The 19,270-nt window shown below is 42.5% G+C and overlaps 2 protein-coding genes across 4 annotated transcripts in view; one reads left to right on the top strand and one right to left on the bottom strand.

Moving 5' to 3' along the window:
• ift80 (intraflagellar transport 80 homolog (Chlamydomonas)) overlaps positions 1-12,975 on the top strand; it is a 32,607-nt gene extending 19,632 nt beyond the window's left edge. For 2 of the 3 annotated variants that reach the window (XM_069148215.1, XM_069148216.1), the window contains exons 9-20: positions 4,703-4,882; positions 6,342-6,460; positions 7,056-7,130; positions 7,777-7,940; positions 8,031-8,095; positions 8,873-9,008; positions 9,123-9,270; positions 9,358-9,529; positions 10,822-10,911; positions 11,081-11,253; positions 11,425-11,548; positions 12,229-12,975. In XM_069148215.1, the coding sequence (XP_069004316.1) occupies positions 4,703-4,882; positions 6,342-6,460; positions 7,056-7,130; positions 7,777-7,940; positions 8,031-8,095; positions 8,873-9,008; positions 9,123-9,270; positions 9,358-9,529; positions 10,822-10,911; positions 11,081-11,253; positions 11,425-11,548; positions 12,229-12,339 (1,557 nt within the window). In that variant the 3' untranslated portion in view covers positions 12,340-12,975. The remainder of the gene's footprint in view (positions 1-4,702; positions 4,883-6,341; positions 6,461-7,055; positions 7,131-7,776; positions 7,941-8,030; positions 8,096-8,872; positions 9,009-9,122; positions 9,271-9,357; positions 9,530-10,821; positions 10,912-11,080; positions 11,254-11,424; positions 11,549-12,228) is intronic. The other variant, XM_069148218.1, reaches the window with a different exon arrangement.
• Positions 12,976-13,826: 851 nt separating this feature from the next.
• LOC138197410 (uncharacterized membrane protein C3orf80 homolog) lies at positions 13,827-17,329 on the bottom strand. Its single transcript, XM_069148221.1, has one exon. It carries the CDS (start codon positions 17,146-17,148, stop codon positions 16,504-16,506), a length of 645 nt encoding a protein of 214 aa, XP_069004322.1. The 5' UTR covers positions 17,149-17,329; the 3' UTR covers positions 13,827-16,503.
• Positions 17,330-19,270: the final 1,941 nt, after the last annotated feature.

A 19,270-nucleotide genomic window follows, 5' to 3' on the forward strand; every position in this document is an offset into this window, starting at 1 on the left:
ATTGGCTATGGTCTGCTTCATTTCAGTCACAATGGATTGTAATAGCTTTTGCAGTAGAAAAAGTTTTTTCAAACCACCCCTCCAGCATAATCCACATCTTTGCTATCAGTCATATGTAATATGTTCCAAGCACTTATATTTTGTCCAGAACATGTCTATTTACACAGCTAACTTTTGCAGTTGTTGCAATAAGTTGCTCGCAACAAACTGAAACAGTCCACCATGCAAGGTAACCTTGGTATTTAGACTTTTTTTTTTTTTTTTTCACATTTTCTTTCTCCATAAAAAGTTGTCACTTTTGGAAAGCAGGTTAATCAAGCTAAGTCAAGACGAACACAGCCACTGTTCTGTCGAAAAGGACAAAACTTTCACACGGAGGAAGTGTTTGACATTAAACAGATGGGTTACTATCACTTTAATTGCAGGATGATTTTTATTTTTTATTTTTTTTTAAAGACATGAAAGAACTGAAAAAAGTTACCGGGCAGAGTTAGTCATACCCATCTAGAGGAGCACATAGAGAATAAGAGGCAAAGACTGCCTTTTGTAATGAGTTGAGCTGTAATGTTGGGGGCTCGACGTAAGAACGTCGTTGCCTTAGAGCTAACCTTTTTTTAACATCATCTTTTTTTGCATGCGTCCCCATGTTGGCTGCAGCTACAGGGCAACAATAGAGAGAAGGGGCAGGCCCACAACACCTGTCAGTCTTAATGGTAAACATATGTCGAGAAATGCAGAGAGAGTGAAGAGGAGGAGGAAGAGAGGAGGAGTGGAGCAAGCGCACTCCTTAAAGAGGCTCTAAAGAGGCTGTGCTTCTGTCGATCCTATCGGCTGTGTTTTTTGGGAGTGTTCATGTATATGTGTGTGTGCACGCAAACATGCCACTGTGTAGAACTGTCATTATCACTATGTTAGGTTGCATGCTGCAAGCCAGGATCATCACTTAGGTCTGTAACTGAAACAAAATGAGAAGTAAAAAGTAACAGCAACCAGCCAAATATGATGAAGGTTGGTAGATGGTAGGGCAGCTTCATTAAATTACTCTGCTTGTGATTGCAGCTTCCAATATGCTCATTTTACCCGTTCAGCACACCGCGGTTTAGTCACCTATATGCAACTAACACTTGCACGTCTTAATGTCATAAATACATACATGTCAACACACACAGGATGCATGTGTGGGAGTTTTGCTTGGTACTGAAAGTGATCATCTCAAGTGTTAGACCACCAGCCTTGGTGTCCTGCCATGCATCATAGAACTACACACATACTTTGACACAAGTACACGCTTGGGCATCTGTTTTTAGCTGCATAGCAGTGTGTACCTTGACTTAAAGGCAAAGCCGTGCATTGCTGCTCATGTATTTGGTCTGTTTGTATAGGCTCATTGTAAGTTTGAAGGGTCTCCACCTCTCTCCCCCAGACCTCAGCTGAGAACCACACGTCATGTCTGCCACCTTTTCTCGGACCACAAAGTTGCCCATTATGGATAGACAGGATTCAGTGACCAGAGTGGACTTCAGCTAGATGAAGGCTGAGACTCTCCTCCCTGATCCCACTCCTAAATCTTAATTCTGGCCTTCACATAGTCTGTGTGCATGTCTGCATGCTTTCTCTTCTCACTGTAATATCTCTGCACTAATCTTAAATCTCCTTCCAGCCATGTCCAGAATAATTCTCAAGTATCCAGTCGAGTTCCACACTTTTAGACTGCAATAAAACCTGTTGCCAAATCTACTGCCACAGGCTGATTCACCTCTCCCTGCTGCTCACCCCTCTCTCTTTCTCCTCCATCTCCCCTCTTCTTGTAACAGTTAGTTCTCACCTCCACCCCTGTTTATTACCAGTCTTATGTCATTTTTAAAATCTGAAAACACCAGCCAGTCTTTGTAGTGTGAAAGGAAGAATGATGACATAGTGTACATCTGCTCAAATACTGGCAATATGTAGCAGAAATATGAAGTAGCCAGATTGCTCAATATGTATGCCGATTACTGTTTTTGTCTGTATTTATGGATATGTTGTCAGACAATTGTCTTACTGCTGTCTTTCATACAAAAAAAAAAAAAATTTGATTTTAAGCGAGTAAGTAACCGACCGTGCCTGTCCTACACTTTTTGTTCTTTATCAACTATAATAGAGGATGCAGAAGAAGAGTTTCTCTTCTAGGTTATCTCAGTTGGTTTTCAATTCTATTATTGTGCTTTTTAGTTATGAGCTTCCTGATGACGTTGTTCTAACCACAATATCTGAGCTCTTCTCAAATATGCAGGGGGGATGAAAGAAAGGTAGATCATAGAGAGAGATAGATGCAGAGAAGTTTTATATTAGTACTGTGCTGGAAAAGATCTTTATGTCCCTGGTTCCTGCGTGCCCAGTCCATCTATCTCAGGAGAGCAATAGGATCCCCCCCCTTGTGTCCCATAATCAGACCCTGGCTGACAACTCTGACAAGCTAGAGGATTTTCACCTCTTTTACACACATGTACACACAGCTTAAAAAAGCAGACACTGGACACTAACCAGAAGGAAACGTACACCTCACACTTAATTTCTCCCTTTGGCATTCTCACACTTACTTTACAGTATTTACACTTTCAATTCATCTTTAATATCTCTCTCACACATACACAAATTACATACACAGATACATTTGTGTTTAATCACTGTACACACAGAAAGACAACACCCCTTTCTGCACACGCACACGCACACGCACACGCACACGCACGCACACGCACACGCACACACACACACACACACACACACACACACACACACACACACACACACACACACACACACACACACACACTTATTCTCGCTTGCTGGCTCAAAGGCTCAATGTGTTAAAAACATTAGGTAAGCATGAATCCAGCAGTGCTCCTCAGGCTGATATCATATGTCCTGCTTCATTACAGTCTGGTGTATACATTCAGCTGCATCTCTGACCCTCCATCTATCCGTCCCCTCTCTCTCCCATCCCTCCCCTCTCTTTCCCCCTGGGGTGCTTTAACACAGAGTGGGCCATCTCAAGATGTTAGCAGAAGAATAGATGAGCTCTCTCGTTGTTGTCAACGCTGTCCCGGGCTGCTCGGCTGTGGAGCTAATGCAAACACACCTCCACTCAGATTAGAAAAAGAGGAAAAATATCGATATAACAGGCATATATTTTTTTTTATAAAGAACGGAAGGGTGAAGCTGCAAAAATCAAAGGGAAAAAAGTTAAATAGAAATGAATTTAACTTTAACAAACTACCCTTTGTCCACTTGGGAAAGGTCTTTTTTTTCCTGCAGCTATTTTGGGTCCTGATATGACATTAACTGCTGGGAGGTTTCTGACCAAAACCAGCTGAGCGGTGTGTATGAGGCAGACAGGAGGTACCTGGAGAGGGAGGGAGATCAAAGCAGCGGGCCTGTAACCTGTAGCCTGCCGACTGTTACCTCTGGCCCCGTCAGAGGCAACGAAGAGGAAATAACGATACACCTCCCATCCCGCAGCTGCACGTGTGTGAGGCAGCGAACACACTGAGGCCTTTGCTCCAAGGTTCACCGCAGCACTTGGCCTGCTGCACCACACTTGTCTCTCCATCGCAGGCAAGCAGGCTGGGCTAGGTTAACATGAGTGCTTTTCTCCCTTCATAAGCAGTTTACAGTGTGAATGCATGCATTTGTGTTACAGATCACAGCTGCGATATCCCTAGCTCAAGTTAGATCAGCCAGCCACTTGCATCCAAGGCAAGAAGGAGGTCAGGTTGGGCAGGGGAGGATGAGGAAGGTCAACCCCAGTGGCAGAATGGGCTCTGCAAAATCAGCACTAGTTATAGCAGAAAGAAACCTTTCAACTGCTGGTAGATCCAGACAATCTCAACTGAATCATGTTGAATCAAAACACCATAACGGCCTTGGCCGTTGGCCTTTGTTGCAATGCTCTACAGATGACTTGAGGGACATGGGAGTGGAAAAACAATAGCGGGAGGACAAGGTTGAAGGACAAGGTACTGGAAAGAGAGCAAAAAAAGATGATTACATAGAGAAAAGGGATACATGAGGGGAAAAAGGGAAAGGTGGGAAGATAAGAGATGAGAGGGGTGTTCTTTTCTTGAGTAGTAAAGAGCTGTATATCGCTCAGCTGTGTCTTTTGCCATCACTTACTGTCAGTCAGTACAAGCTGACACAGCAAAATGGATAAAAGGAGTCCTCTTTCTATCACTTTCTCTATTAGTCTCTCATTGCCTCTCTGTCTTTCTCCCCGTCTTAGACTCTGCCCTTTTTTTTAAACCTGTTTTCTATATGAAGAAGGAAGAGAATCCTGTTAATTCGCCTCAGTTGGGGATGCTCATATATAAACCCTTCCTTTTCCTCGCTGCCCCTCATGTATGTAATAGATGAGGATAGCAGAGTGTATGTTTATGAGCGCAAGTGCTGGACTTGGCGAGGCCAAGCGCTCCTTCAGTGTCTCACAGTTCATCACAGCTCAATGACTGACTGGCTGGGCCTCCGTCTTCAGCAGAGTTTACATTATGTGCACATATACATGTATAAGCACTCATACACGACTCTTGACTCTCACCGCTTACCTTCTCTAAACTTGTCCTCGTCACTTGTCCCTTAACTGCCCCACAGGTACTTGTTTGAGATTGTAACTAAATACCCATAGTGTTCTCTCTCTCCCGTCTCTGTCCCTCATTGCTCCCCTCAGTGGTCCTATGCGTTGGAGAAACCCAACACGGGCAGCGTGTTCAGTTTGGCCTGGTCTGCAGACGGAACCCAGCTGGCCGGGGCTTGCGGCAACGGACATGTCATCTTTGCCCATGTGGTGGAGCAGCATTGGGAGTGGAAGAACTTTGTGATCACACTTACCAAGAGGAGAACAATGCAGGTAGAAAGAGAGCATCGCACACACCCATTTTTGTTGCTGCTCCTTTTCAACTTTGACAAAAATCCTTTTATTCTTGGGAAGAGACTCAGTGATTCATGTCATTTAGTTTGAGTTTTCTTTTGATGAAACAAAACGTGATGAAAGACTGACAGATTCCAAAGTAATGACCGAAACAAGAAAAGGCTAATACATTGGGGTAAATCTCACCTAAACAAATGGTACAGATAGACACATATGCAAAAGAATAACACTGGAAGTCCATTTTGATCCCGTGTCTGTCATAAGAGTTTCTGTTTTACACATTACTGCTGATTTTCAGGGTTTTTGAACCAAAGATCACTGAAAATAAGCTTTGATTGTGAGGAAAGATATTAGATATTTAACTAACCATTAATGGTTCCAACTCAGTTATAATAACAGATTTGAAAAGTACTGCAGTGCCATTGGCAGACTGTAAAGAGGTGAGTGAATGTGCTATGTAGAGAAGCAAATGCCTCCCAGGCCTTGGCTAGTTGTGGCCATATATTATAGTAGGACTCTCCCAGTGTGCCAGTGTGCAGCCCTGAAATGACAATGACCAGCCTGTCTAGCTGCCTCTCTCGCTCCACCATTCTCTACTGTTTAAACTCACAGTAACCACAAGGTAGCGTTTACACGTGGTTAACACACCCGAATGTACATAGACACACACACTTGTATACCTTCAGACAGGGCTACACATGCACACCTACAGAAACAAGGTCACACACATGTGTGCCCATTTGCCATACACATCTTTACCAAGTGTAGTTTTTGTAAACCAAACAAAGTCGGGTCATCAGCCGTTTATTTTCGGCCTCGCCGGCGCTTTTCTGTCTCCCCCCTCCCCCTCTCCTCCTCGCAGTCTGTTTTAAAACTGCACATCTGCCAGTGGTTTGTGAATCAGCCAGCTAAATTTACCACCTTGCGGTCAAATGTTTTTTTATTCCTGGTTGTGTTGCATGTAAATTTGGGTTGCTGGAGGGACTAGAGGAGGAAGATTTGTAAAGCTGTAAAAATAACCCCACCTTTCACCTGGAGTTGGAAAAGGCTCTTTCATTCATTCACAGCAAGAGAGCTGGAGGGAAGTATTTATCTATGCAGGTGAAAAAATGAATACCAACCACTGCACGCACACACTTAAAACAGTAAAAACTGCCTCCTCTAACCACAGTTGACCTATGTATACTTGGACATACTGTACACTGTTTCCTGTGTATATTAAGAACGCTCCAATGTGTACGTGACTGTGTTCAGCGCTCTGTTAGTGAAGCCGCTGTCTGCCTCTTTGGGTGTTTGCGTGTTTAAATGTTACGTTTTTGCTTAGTACTGTCAAGTTTATGCCTGTTCAGTAATTTCTGTGATATCTAGTCAACCCTACTCTTGCTTTTTTACTTTACTCATCTTTTTGCCTCTTTCTCCTTTCCCTCTTCTTTTACAGGTGAGGAATGTGCTGAACGATGCAGTGGACATATTGGAGTTCAGAGATCGAGTCATCAAAGCCTCTCTGGCATACGGTCACCTCGTGGTCGCCACTTCCCTGCAGTGCTATGTCTACAAGTCAGTGTTCAACTTCTCTTTTGCTCATCTCTTCTCATCTTCTCATCCCAGAGTCACACTGGTCTGAATTTTCTCATCATCTTATGTTACTTTTACATTTACTGTTCAAACCCCGAGGATACTCTTTGGATCTGACAGAAATATAATGAGATCCCATGCAATGTAGCTAGAAAAACTGCTAAAATATGTCTAAAAATTTGCAATAGAATGAGAAACACAGAAAAACTGGTCCTGATGGGGGTAAAACAGCAACCAAATCTTACTAAGATTAGGGTGATGTCATCAGATGAAATCACCTTACGCAAATGGTAGGATCAAGAACACAGTCAGTATCTGCCCTTTATTATAAATAACAAGAGAAAATCTGTATCAGGCCAGTTTTTCCTTTTTGTAATAATGTTTTTTTTAGCCATTTCATATCTCTGCACTCTTCTTTCTCTGTCTCTAGGTTAATGTTTTCGCCTTTCAAAGTTTTTTCCTTAGTTTTGTTGTCTTTCGTAACTCTCTCTGTTCTGGGTCTTACTTCTTAACGCTTTCGTAACGCTTTGTTATTAAAAACTGCATTTTCACAAATGTTGTTCTTTATTTGTGCCAGCTCAAGAAACTGGAATACTCCTCTCATCTTTGACCTGAAGGAGGGAACAGTCAGCCTCATCCTGCAAGCAGAGAAGTGAGTCTTTCTATTCCAGGAGCAGTGCAACAAGAGAGAGAACAGGCTGTTGGATCGTCTATCAGCTTCTCTAATGCTTCATTACTCGCCACTGGCCACTCATCAAGCAGCAGCCAAGCAAGCGCACACACACACACACACACACACACACACACACACACACACACACACACACACACACACACACACACACACATACACACACACACACACACACACACACACACACACACACACACACACACGGCCTGTGCTCTAGCTTAGGCAGCCCTGTCATACAATAAGGCTGAGAGTGAAACCACTGGGGGAAATTAGATTAATATGGAGTAGTTCTTGTGCAATACTTCAGTGCAGTGTCCGTGACACTCAGCATAGCGCTAAATCGATTACTGGCCATTTTGTAATCACAGCTGAGTTGGATGAGTCTCGCTGAGTAAGTTAACAGTGTGTTGATGTGCAGTAAATGTTTGAATTACCTTGTTGTGTCAGTTAATTAACTCTTATTGACTCTTCATTCTTTCACATCTCAACATTTTATCTATTTCACTTCCCTTCTTGCTCCCCTTCATATATAATTATATATATACTGTGTACAGTACACTTACTCCACTCTAAACCACTGTGTTCTTCCGCCTCCCCTTCTCAGACATTTTCTACTAGTGGATGGAGCAGGGTTGTATACATTCTCTTATGAAGGTCGATTGATATCCTCCCCCAAGTTCCCTGGTATGAGAGCTGACATCCTGAATGCCCAGGGTGTCTCACTTAGTAACGACACCATCGCCATCCGAGACAAGAGTGATGAGAAAGGTGGGGGGGGATCTCTGTCACAATTTAAATTTTATACATCGGCTGGACTGTGTTTTTACTGTGTTCTCTCCCCCCTTTTCCCCTCAACAGTCATCCTTCTCTTTGACGCTCTGACTGGAAAACCCCTTAGTGATGGGAAGCCCTTGACTCACAAGGTGGGTAATCCTTTGGCCTTGTTTCGACCAAATGCATTTCGGCAACAAGGAAGTTCTTCAGCCCTACTTGTGTGTCGGTTAACTTTTTTTTTTAATTTTTTTTTTTTAATCTTTTAAGTGCGTTTTGTTGTAGTAAGCTTCCACCCTGGGCTGGTGCTGAAAACATTTTTGCCTGCTAACTTTACGCCTTAGTTAAAGGCAGCGGCTGTTCTTTTACTCATGATTCAACTGGTTACGTTTCATCCATATATACCGCACATGTACTTTTCAGAGTGAGTGTCTTTAGTTAAAACAATATCCAGATACATATCCAGACACAAGAAGAGAATTGGGGCAAGGCTTTGTTGTTAAACTAAGAGAAAGAGACAAAAAGAAGGAAAGAACTAGAAGAGGAGGAAAAGCAGCAGAGGTAGCAGTAGTTACTGTTTGTCAGCATGGGTTTGTCTGCCAGTACTCCACAGCTCCAAGATACTGCACCAAAGCCAGCACGCTTGGGCCAAAAAAACATGCAGGTTCACACACAAACACACATACACACATATACACACATCCACGCACACACACGTATACACACTCACACACACACACACATACCCTTTCTGTGTCTCCATGTCTCTCGCTTATACACGCACTTGGCAGAAAGGCTTTTGGGTCACGGTGCAAACCGCTCTCCCCCTTCCTTTCTTTTCCTGATCTTTTGTCCTCCTTCCATCCTTTACTCCTCTGTTCCCTCTTACCTTTGTACTTGTGTGTGTGTGTGTCTGCATTTATATGTAGCTGGAGGTGGTGGAAATAGCTCTGGACCAGTGTGGCCCATCCACTGAAAGGAAAATTGCACTGATAGACAAGAACCGTGACCTTTACTTGACCTCTGGGTGTCATGTGGGGCGAGAAACCAAAGTCTGCAAAATTGGTGAGAGGCGGAGGAGGGAACTCACTTGGCAAGATGTGTAGTGATGCTCTTTTATACAGAAGTGTAACCAGCACTGGATGAATGAGATTGTTGTGTGTGTACTCTGTCCTGTAGGTAGTATGGTTCACAGTATGGCATGGAATGATGGTGCTAACATCCTGTGTGGAATCCAAGACAACCAGTTCACAGTGTGGTACTACCCAAGTGTTGTCTTCACTGACAAGGAACTGCTACCAAAAACACTGTGCATAAAGGACAGCAGGTAGATATCTTCAGTTTTTTGCTTTCACATATGTAATGGCAATGACAAACAGTGAAGATGTGGTCACATGTATTTGTTTTAACTCAGTGAGTTCAGCCGTACACCCCACATTCTGAACTACGTCGGCACCAAGGTGACGTTACGCCAAGGAGATGGTTCACTGGTGTACAGCAGTATACTTCCCTACCCGGCCCTCCTGCACGAATACAGCAACGCTGCACGCTGGGAGGATGCACTGCGCCTCTGCCGCTTCGCCAAAGTAAGATGCCAACACGTATGAAGAAATCCCAGTGTGCATTACGTCTTTAGTCACTTACTAAGTTTCTTCTGCTTTGCCTTTGTATTTATATAATTAACTTGAGGACAGTTTGAAATATCCTGCAGTACAGGGCTCTAGCACAGTCCAGGCTTCTATGGTGTATGTCACACGCATGCATGGATGTTGTATATGAATGAGACTCTGAAATGAGAAGGTAGCAGACAGGTTTATGGGACCAGACCAGCAGGCTTTAATTAGCCTTCAATTAGCCTGGTGACACCATTTACCGGATTAAGCCCCTCTAGACCTCACTCATAAATACACACTCTGCTGTATGCATGTGCAGACACTCCTAACGTATATACTCACGCACACTGAACACAGTGTGGGACTGTGTCTCTGCTTGTGCAATGATGCAATAACCACAACGCTGGAGAAATGGACAACTGGTAGGAAGGGGAGGGTGGAACAAAAGGGGACGGAGAGAGGCATTGGTTTTAAGAGTTTTTCCCTCGACCCCTCCCTCCTCCACTTCTGGTAAGAGTTGGGTGGCATTGTGGCTTTTCCCAGAATCACACTTGTTGTTGTTGTTGTTGTTGTTGTCGTCGTCGTCAGTAAGCTCTCACCTGATAGGTGTTAATACATGTTGTCATTTATAGCTCTGAGCACAAACATAATGTGCAGTAGATACAGTTTTATAATCTAAGTGTGATACAGGCGCACTGAAGGAAGATTTCACCTGAAATTGTGTTTGGAGGTGTAGCTGTATTAAGTTTATGCCCTCAAGCAGTGTCTGTGTACGGCAAATGTCTGTCAAATGTTTGTGTGTCATGCATGTCCACACACACACACACACACACACACACACACACACACACACACACACACACACACACACACACACACACACACACACACACACACACACACACACACACACCTCAAACTTCTTTGAATCAGCATCCCAGAGTGTCCAAACATTTGCTCCTGCCACAGGTTCATGAAATAAAAGGCAACAGTGGATCAGCATTTGAAAAAGAGGTCGTTTTATAAACATTTTTTGCTGCAGTGGTTGTATTCTTTTCACTTCAGAAATCAAAATTGTGTGACTTGCCCACTGGTGGCCAAACTTGTATATACAACTATATGTACAGTACATAAATAATTGCATATATGGTATAAGTATATTGGGGAGGGAATAAGGTTAAAAATGGAAACATATTAAAAAATGTGTGTGCAAGGTCATTTTGTCATTTAAATATGCTCTTTGCGTCTCCTCCCCACACACTTAGGACCAATCATTGTGGACATGTCTTGCTGGTATGGCGATGGCAAACAGGGAGCTGACCACAGCCGAGATGGCCTATGCTGCCATTGGAGAGGTAAGAGCATTGCTAATTCATTTGAACACGTGATTTTTTTTTTTTTGCCAACACAAATACACACACACACAGTTGAATTCATTGAAACTGCAGTGATACTGACAGGAAATAAGTCAAAGAGATATGGTATTTTATTAACAATCTCGCTCCATATCCTCTCCTCTTTCAGTTGCCCAGGGTGCAGTACATCAACTTTATAAAGGAGCAGCCATCTAAGGAGTCGTCCTTGGCCCACATGCTGATGTTCAGTGGTCAGGTCCAGGAGGCTGAGGTCACTCTGTTACAAGCTGGTCTCATCTACCAGGCCATACAAGTCAACATTGACCTTTTCAACTGGGAGAGGTATGATTGGGTTTTCATGTGTACGAAGGTACAGCTGAAAGGAGAGGGACAATAAGTACTTTTATAACATGCCTTTTCTCAGACGTGAAAGAGTTACATGTAGTTAGGATGAAGCATGTTTGTTCGTACTGGATGCATCCCAACCTGCATCTTGTAATTTTTTTTGTCCAGGGCACTGGAGCTGGCAGTCAAACACAAGACCCATGTGGACACCGTGCTGGCCTATAGGGACAAGTTCCTACAGAAATTTGGCAGGAAGGAGACCAATAAGAGATTCCTGCAGTACTCCGAGGGGGTAAGTTAGAGCAGCCTGTCCGCTGCACTGTGGGAACTGATTTAGGCAGCGGGGTCGATTCCTAATTGTTTCCCATAGGTTGTAAACTTTTTATGCACTGCTTATACACTCCAGTTGATACAAAGTTGGGTTCGAGGATAAACCCATGATGTCACTTTGGCTTCTCCTTAAGCCATCCAATCAGAACAGTTAACATTAAATTAAACAACAACAACAACAACAACAACAAAAAAGAAGGCAAATCTGTACTTGGTGATGTCCTCTGCCTGAGCTAGCGTTTGAAGGAATGAAAGACATTGAAGGTGGCCAATGTGATCCCTGCCTCATCATATTTTGTGCAGCGGCAGCTATCTTGGCGACACAGAGGTCTCCAGAAGCCCCAACCTCAGCTACACCCTTCAACTCTAAATAAAATTAGTAGACTCCTGAATATACGCCTGCTTCTGGGTAACATCAGAACACCAGCTAAGAGTTCACAACATTTAAATAAGACAACTTTGGAATTACTACAAGGTTTTTCTTTTTTTTTAATAGAGGCTAACCCCTGTTTGGAAGAAGCTAACCCCCACTGCTAAATAATGTGCTGCTGCTAGCACCGGTTATCAATCGCATATTGATCAAAGCAAAATAGTGTATCTCATCTAATCTGATTTCATCTCATCTCTGTGTCTCTCTTTCAGGTTGAGGTGGACTGGGAAAAAATCCAGGCAAAAATAGAGATGGAGTTGTCTAAAGAGAGAGAGAAAGCTGCCAGCGTCCCTGTGAGGAGCAGTGTGGCCTCGCGGCGTTAATTTTCAGAGGGTTCACTTTATGTGGTTTGACTCTATGTCATTGTAATAACAAAAAAAAAGATCTTTACTTGAGGTACAATATCCACCATAAGTTACAGTAAGTACCTTAACTTTACGTAGAAACAAAAGGGAACATTTGGAGATGTGAATATTAATAGATTGTGAAAAATATGACACTTTACTTTAACTCAAACACACTCACATACTCTTGTGACATATGCTGTGTATTAGGAATCATTTGCAACACATTTTAAATTATAGCTGGTTTCTGTGTGTGAACGAAAATGGTTTTGATAAGAGTATCTGTATTTCTCAGGACAACAACTTTCTGTAAAAATTAAAGATTTCAATTGTTTCAGACTGTCTATTTCCATTTGTCAAAATAGAGTTGGTGTCAAATGTGTGCTTTCCTGTCAGTTTCACTTTATTTTTTATTTTTATGGCAATATATTTTTACAGTTTATACGTTCAAAACTTTGCTTTCTGTAAACACTAGAAAGAATGTCACTTAATAAAGCAGATGGAAGCACTGTATATATTTGTTCCGAAAATTCTCTTCTACTTTGCTTTTTCTATTTTTCGAATACCTTTAATGTCTTGATGATTCACATGTTTTATATAAACCAGTGAAGTGAGTATGTTTGAGATGTTTTGTGAGCTTTGCAGTTATACCCAGAAGCTATTTCTGGGTTCATATGTGTTTTACAGTCCAATATGTCCACAGTAGGGCTACTCTTTGAATTATTCTTGTATTTCCTTTTCTGCCGAGGTGTGAAACCAACTGCTTGCCATGGAGCTCCACCCCCTGGTTGGCAGAGAGCCAGTACATCAGCAAACCATTATAGCCGATCCATCTCCTTTAGTGGCCCGGGAGGGAGAAGATCTGACTCAGGGTTCTCCACAAACAGCTTCTAGACTATATGACGAGGATGTGGGAAGATATAGAGAGCGATCGACACAATCCATGAAACTGTGAGTGGCCACAGAGGCTGAAACATCAGAGAAAACAGTAGGTGTAGGAAAATCTCTCAATGGGTTCGCACTCTCTTGCTGTTGCCTTTTTTTTGTGCTCAGCACGCTGTACACCGGCTGCTTTTAGCCAAAGTCTCTAACTCACTGTCTTTCTCTTATTTATCTCTTTCTATCTGCTGGCTTTCTAAGCCTTCTCACTGTGCGATAAAACATAGTCATCTAGATCAAACAACATTAATCTATGAAAAGACTTATCAGTGAGAAAACAGGTTTCACATGAATTACCACTGAGAGTGGCCACACACTTTGAAGAGAATTGAAATGAAATAGTGTGTCATATTCATGACTCCTTTCAAACAACACAGTGCCAACCTCAGTTATGTTGCCAGGAAATGTTGCCGATGGGCAATTAGACCTATATTCAACACGCTGCATTACATTTTTTGCCTTAACTTTAAATTAAGAATATAAAAGTCAAATTTAGATTCTGTTCATTTTTAAGTTTCTGTGGTGTCTTCTGAAAAATGAATGGCCCGTGGAAGTGTTTCATATTTTTTAAACTCCCCAACACACAATAGCAAATAGATACTGTTCTTTTATTACAATAAAGCCACATTCAAAGACTGACAAGTTTCCATATATTGAATAGGTAGCCAAGTAATGCAGCTTCCCAAAAAATGTACTTCCTGGATATAATGTAAAAGTTCTGAGGAGGATAATGCTCATTGATTTGACCTCTAGTTTATCTGTTCTTTGGTCCAGTGAGCAATAGAATAACTGGATTGTGGGCGCAGATTCAAAATCCATTTTGTGTGAGTGTGTGCGCATACTGTATTTTCCCTGTCTTTGTTTCCATTTCAGCTTTTTCTTCCATCCATGCCTCTATATTTTGTGCACATATCATATGTTTGGGGATTTTAATATGTGCATTTTCGGAAATGAAAACCAACTATGTCACCATCTTTTCCACTGACAGGGGATGTACAAGCTTTATTGTTAGAGCTCAAATATGAGAGCTGGTTCTCAAGGAACTACAGCGACTTGAAGGGAGAGAATGAAACGCAACATTCACACCTCTTACGGTTTGAGCAGGACTCGTACGTTGCTCCATGCTTCTCAGGGTCACACGCTTCACCTCATCTAACCATCACTGGGTTTTACGCATGGATTTAATGCTTTTAAGTGCAAACTCCACCCGCCCACAAATTTCCCTCAGGAAAAGAAAGCCATCAGTGATCACTTCTAGCTCTGCCATCATGGTGTGGTGGTATTGGATTACACACAAGCCACCACAATCCCTCTCAGACTTTTAGTGTCCAAAGCATTAGCTGAGCTCAAGGTCTCTAATTGTAAATGGTAGTTTTGAAGAAACAGATAGTTCTTCTTCTTAACATTTGACAGACGTTGAAGTTTTACTTATTGTGGTGATCAATAATGCTTTAACATACTGCCTGATACTACATTGTCCTAATGAGTATACATTGGTCTTTCTGGTGTAACCTCACTGAAACTTCACAGATAAATCAGTTGAGAGGATTTGGATGCGGTGAGGGTCACTATCTGCTTTACACCTGCTTATACATCTTTGAAGGGGTAAAGCTGCACCGTTTATAAACTAATAACACTTTCAGGACAGAAGAATAAGTTAGTTTTATTTTTTTTAAATCAAATTGACAAAAAATTAATCTGCAACTATTTTTTTTTTACAATTTATTGATAGTTGTTTTAATAATTTTTCAAGCAAATTATCCAAAACTGCAGGTTCTGGCCTCTCAAATGTGAATATTTGCATGTTTTCTGAGCCTTCTATGATGGTAAACCAGATGTAATTGTGTTTTGCTCAATTGGTCATACAAAAGATGTACACCTTTGACTGGATGCAATTCAGATTCTCTTTGTAATTTACGCATCTTATTCTCTTTTGGCCTCGAACTAATGATAGGAGCGATGCAATACGTGTTACTGTTTACCAGACAGCTAGCTCATGACAAGGTAAAGTATAGCCAAATGACACTTTTCAGTACTTGTAACACAATGAGGCCATAATTAGAAAAGCTTTTATCCACAAAAAATGCTATTAAGCCTGTAATGATTTGTGTGAAGCCTTTTTTCAGTTTGTAGCAGCGCTTCTGGTTTGATTAGGACAGTTACACACGTATGACCGACACCCAAGTGGGTTTGAAGGTATCACTTTGCATCTTCACTCTGCCAGAACAAAGAAATCACTGCCTCCTGTCTCATGCATATTTCCTGTTTTGTCCCTTTGTCCTTTGCTTCGTCTGAGCTATATACTGTTCGTTCTGCTTTGGGCCGCAGTTGTGATCTTGTCTGACATGCTATCCTTAAAATACAACTTTGTCTCTTGGCAGCTTACACCACATCAGTATGCCAGCTGTAATCTCTGCCATTGTTTGTCCTGAATTCAGAGCCTAGGAGCTGTACAGCCCCAGGCAATACAGCTCCCAGGATCTAAGCAGTTTAAAAAAAAAAACCTGCACTTTTCAGCTCTCATGCAGACACATCAAATATGGCCCAGGTCACTGATATAACACTCATCTATCAGCTCCCAGTGAAGTGTGAATGGAATATTGCTTTCATGCTGATAAGCTATAAATGAACAGGCTCCAGAGCTGGCTGGTAAAAATGTGTGCTTCAGAAAGTATTAAAATTGATATTAATCCCTTCACTGCCTCTTCTAGTCTACATTTCAGGTTGCTGAGAAAAAAAAAAAAAAAAAATTCGTCCTTTTGGATGCAAATTCAATAAAGACTACAAAAAAGAAAAGCAGAATTTTCAAGTCCAGCAGAATATTTAGCATTATGAGTGAGAATAGGCGAGAATTAGACAAGAGAACTGTTTCACGGTGCCACTTAAAATTGAGGTGCTGAAGTAAAACTTAATGCGATTGTACCGAAGCCAATTTTGCTGGTTGCAGCACAAAGAGCGTCAATTCCAGCCGCCTGCGCTTGTTTTATAATCTCCTTTAACCCAAGCGGACATTTGCATACAAAAGGCGAGTAATCCTCTATAATCTTAGAAAACACCTACATTTTCTCAGCCTTCTCCTTTATTCTTTACATTCAGGATTATAGCCTAATTGCACTTGAGTTTCAGCAAGATAATTACCCTGATGATATTAAAATAAGAATGCTATATATTGTTTCTGTAGCGTTGCCCAATCTCTGTTGTCCGTCAGACAGAGTTCCGAGATGTCCTTGGGCTTTGTTGCGGTCCTGACACTTCCAGGACATCCCGTGTCTGGTCTCCGGGTCTCGGTCCTGTTGCTCTCACTCTGCCCCTCTCGTTTTCCGACAACAAGTTGTCATCAGACCGGTCTCTGTGCATCTCTTGCATGCTTTCCTCATATGTGGGTAAATATTTAACCTCGTCGTAGGCTGGCAGGTTCGGAGAGGCGAAGTCCCCGAGGCTGTATTCGGGGTACCGGTCCAAAAGGGAATCCTGGGACGCCGATGGGTGCCCGTGAAAGAGGGAGGGCTCCTCGCTGCGGTCGTGGTTCGGATGCCGGCGGGGCCGCGGGCAGATGATCCGCTGGATGAAGTAACCCATGGCAAAGAGCAGTAACAGGATCAGGATGCCCGACAGCTTCCTCGTAAACCAGCCTACGTTGTCGAAGAAGATGTGGATAGGGAGCTTGCAGCAGCGCACCGTGGAGCTGGCGCTGCCGTTCCCGGTGACGATGGGCGGACAGCACTGATGGCCATCTCCGCACTGGACCTCCCCGCAGCTCTGGAGGGCTTGACAGGCGGAGATCAGGCATGCTGACAAAAAGGTGCCCGAGTACGTTGTTTTGCCGCCGCCCGGCAGACGGGGCATCATTTCTGGATCTCCCGGGATTGGAAGTAGCCTAATGCGCGTGTTGCGTCTCCCGCGCGTACGATGCTGTTAATGTTTAAGTCCGCTCAGGTGTTACAAGGACTGCCTTTCTTTCCAGCTGTGCTCTAATCATGTGCTGTGACAGCTACTGCAGCGCGGAGCAGGACAGCAGGTGCCCCCTGTTGAGGACGACCTGTCTGCTGTGGGCGATAGGAGTGGAGCAACATCAGTGTCTGGAGGGAACAGTGATGAGAATCATGAATAATCTTACATCATTATTACGTGAAGACATTTTTATGAGGTTGCCAGCATTATGCCAGTGAAACCGGATATGGTCCCCATCACTTGACATCGTCATATTTAACCTTACCTTACCTGAACTGTTCTGCTCAAAAGACTTGTGATCTCACCTATCACAGATCTGCAATCTGCCTCTTAGATTAACTAAGTGCACTGTTGCTGCAGAGCCCCGTGATTTATGTTGTTGGGTAAGAATCCAAAAAAGAAGATGTATGGAGGAGGGTGTGACAGCCACAGATGGGAGAGTGAAAATCCATATACTGTGTTCTGATACCCTGTAAAAGTAAAGTAGTCTCCGTTCTGTAGTGGTAGGGGGAGTATTGAGATCCTCTAGGAAAATAACACTGCAGTGCAAAAATTCTTAATTACCAATAAAGATCCTGCTTTGAAAATGTCAAGAATTGCAGGTTAATTGCACTTAAAGTAACAGTAGTGCAGGAAACTCTCATTCTGTAAATTATTATCATGCAAGATGCATTAATTGATAGCATGTTTATGTTGTAGTTGGTTGTGATGGAGCTAATTATATATAAGTGTATATATATATATATATATACATATATGAAAAATACTGACGTAAAGTACAAGTGCCTAAAATTAAGTAAATCCACTCAATACCAGTTCACCACTATGGTTCCGCACCTCCCCCGAAGGATGCGTGCTCGTCCCCAGATCCCACTTCATGATCTATTGCCCCCCAAAGACCAAACCAGGCTGTAAACTTTCCCTGGACTGAATCCTGTATGGATAAAGTGCCAGATAACCAGTGATGGTGAATGCCTCTTATAGCAGGCGCCAACAGATCTACCCCGCTCATAAAAAATGAATAGTTCTGGCAATGTGGATTGTAATGGCCCCCCCATTAGGGGAGTGTCTGGATTGGCATTAGTTCAGCATCACCCTAGAGGACCATGTGTCTGCAGCACTAAAGAACATAACCATAAAACTTAATCTCCAGTTTAAATGATAGTCTCCTCGCCCAACGTGTTAATTTAAAGTAAAGATGTTCCTTTGGACCACATCCAAGAATGACAGACAGCTCACGAAGGTCCTACAAGTACTGAATATTAACTGATTGATTAATCCAGTCTGCATTCATTGTTGTATTGCAATGAATTAGTGACTCTTTGAATGAGTTTTTGTCACGGTTGTATAGATTGGCCCACATTATTTATTTTTCAAAGGCTTTTGTCCTTCTTGGGTCTGAAATGATGGTCGTCTCTTCTCTGAAGTGAATAGTTATGATATTAAGACAGCCTGTGACCATATTTTCAAATAAAGGGATCGTAGTGATATGGCCTTGACAGTATTTGATCAAGACTTCATAGTTTAAATTGTGGCGAATCCGTTCAGCTTACAGAAAGATTTCACGTCGTCCTGTCTTCACGTTACTGTTTGTCACTAATAGCCAGTGTGTATTCCTTTCTTTCCCTAAACAAGGCCTAATGCACAGTACACCAAATCTAATTACAGGAGCATTATGACGTGAAATTCAGTAGAAGGGTAGCATCATGAAACCTAATTTATGCAGCATCGTATTTCTTTCTGTAATCTACCTCGTTTAGGGAAATGTGATCACAATGCAACCTTCTAACCAAATAAACAATCAATAGCTCATGGATCGTGGCTCTGAGAGTTCAGAGACCCTTTATAGGCCAATATTCTGAGGGCTTTCCCAGCAGTTCTGCCTCTCGGAGCTTTTATTGATGACTACAGGGAACATCTGCTATTTTTAATCACAGCTTTCACTCTTTGCAGTGTCTGGAAATTCGAAAAATGCTGCTACCTCCACAGTACAGAGGAGAAATTGAGGACATTTGTTATT

The sequence above is a fragment of the Embiotoca jacksoni genome, unplaced genomic scaffold, assembly GCF_022577435.1.
Source record: "Embiotoca jacksoni isolate LCO1_2020_lvr unplaced genomic scaffold, fEmbJac1.0.p SCAF_14, whole genome shotgun sequence".
Classification (NCBI taxonomy): Eukaryota; Metazoa; Chordata; class Actinopteri; family Embiotocidae; genus Embiotoca; species Embiotoca jacksoni.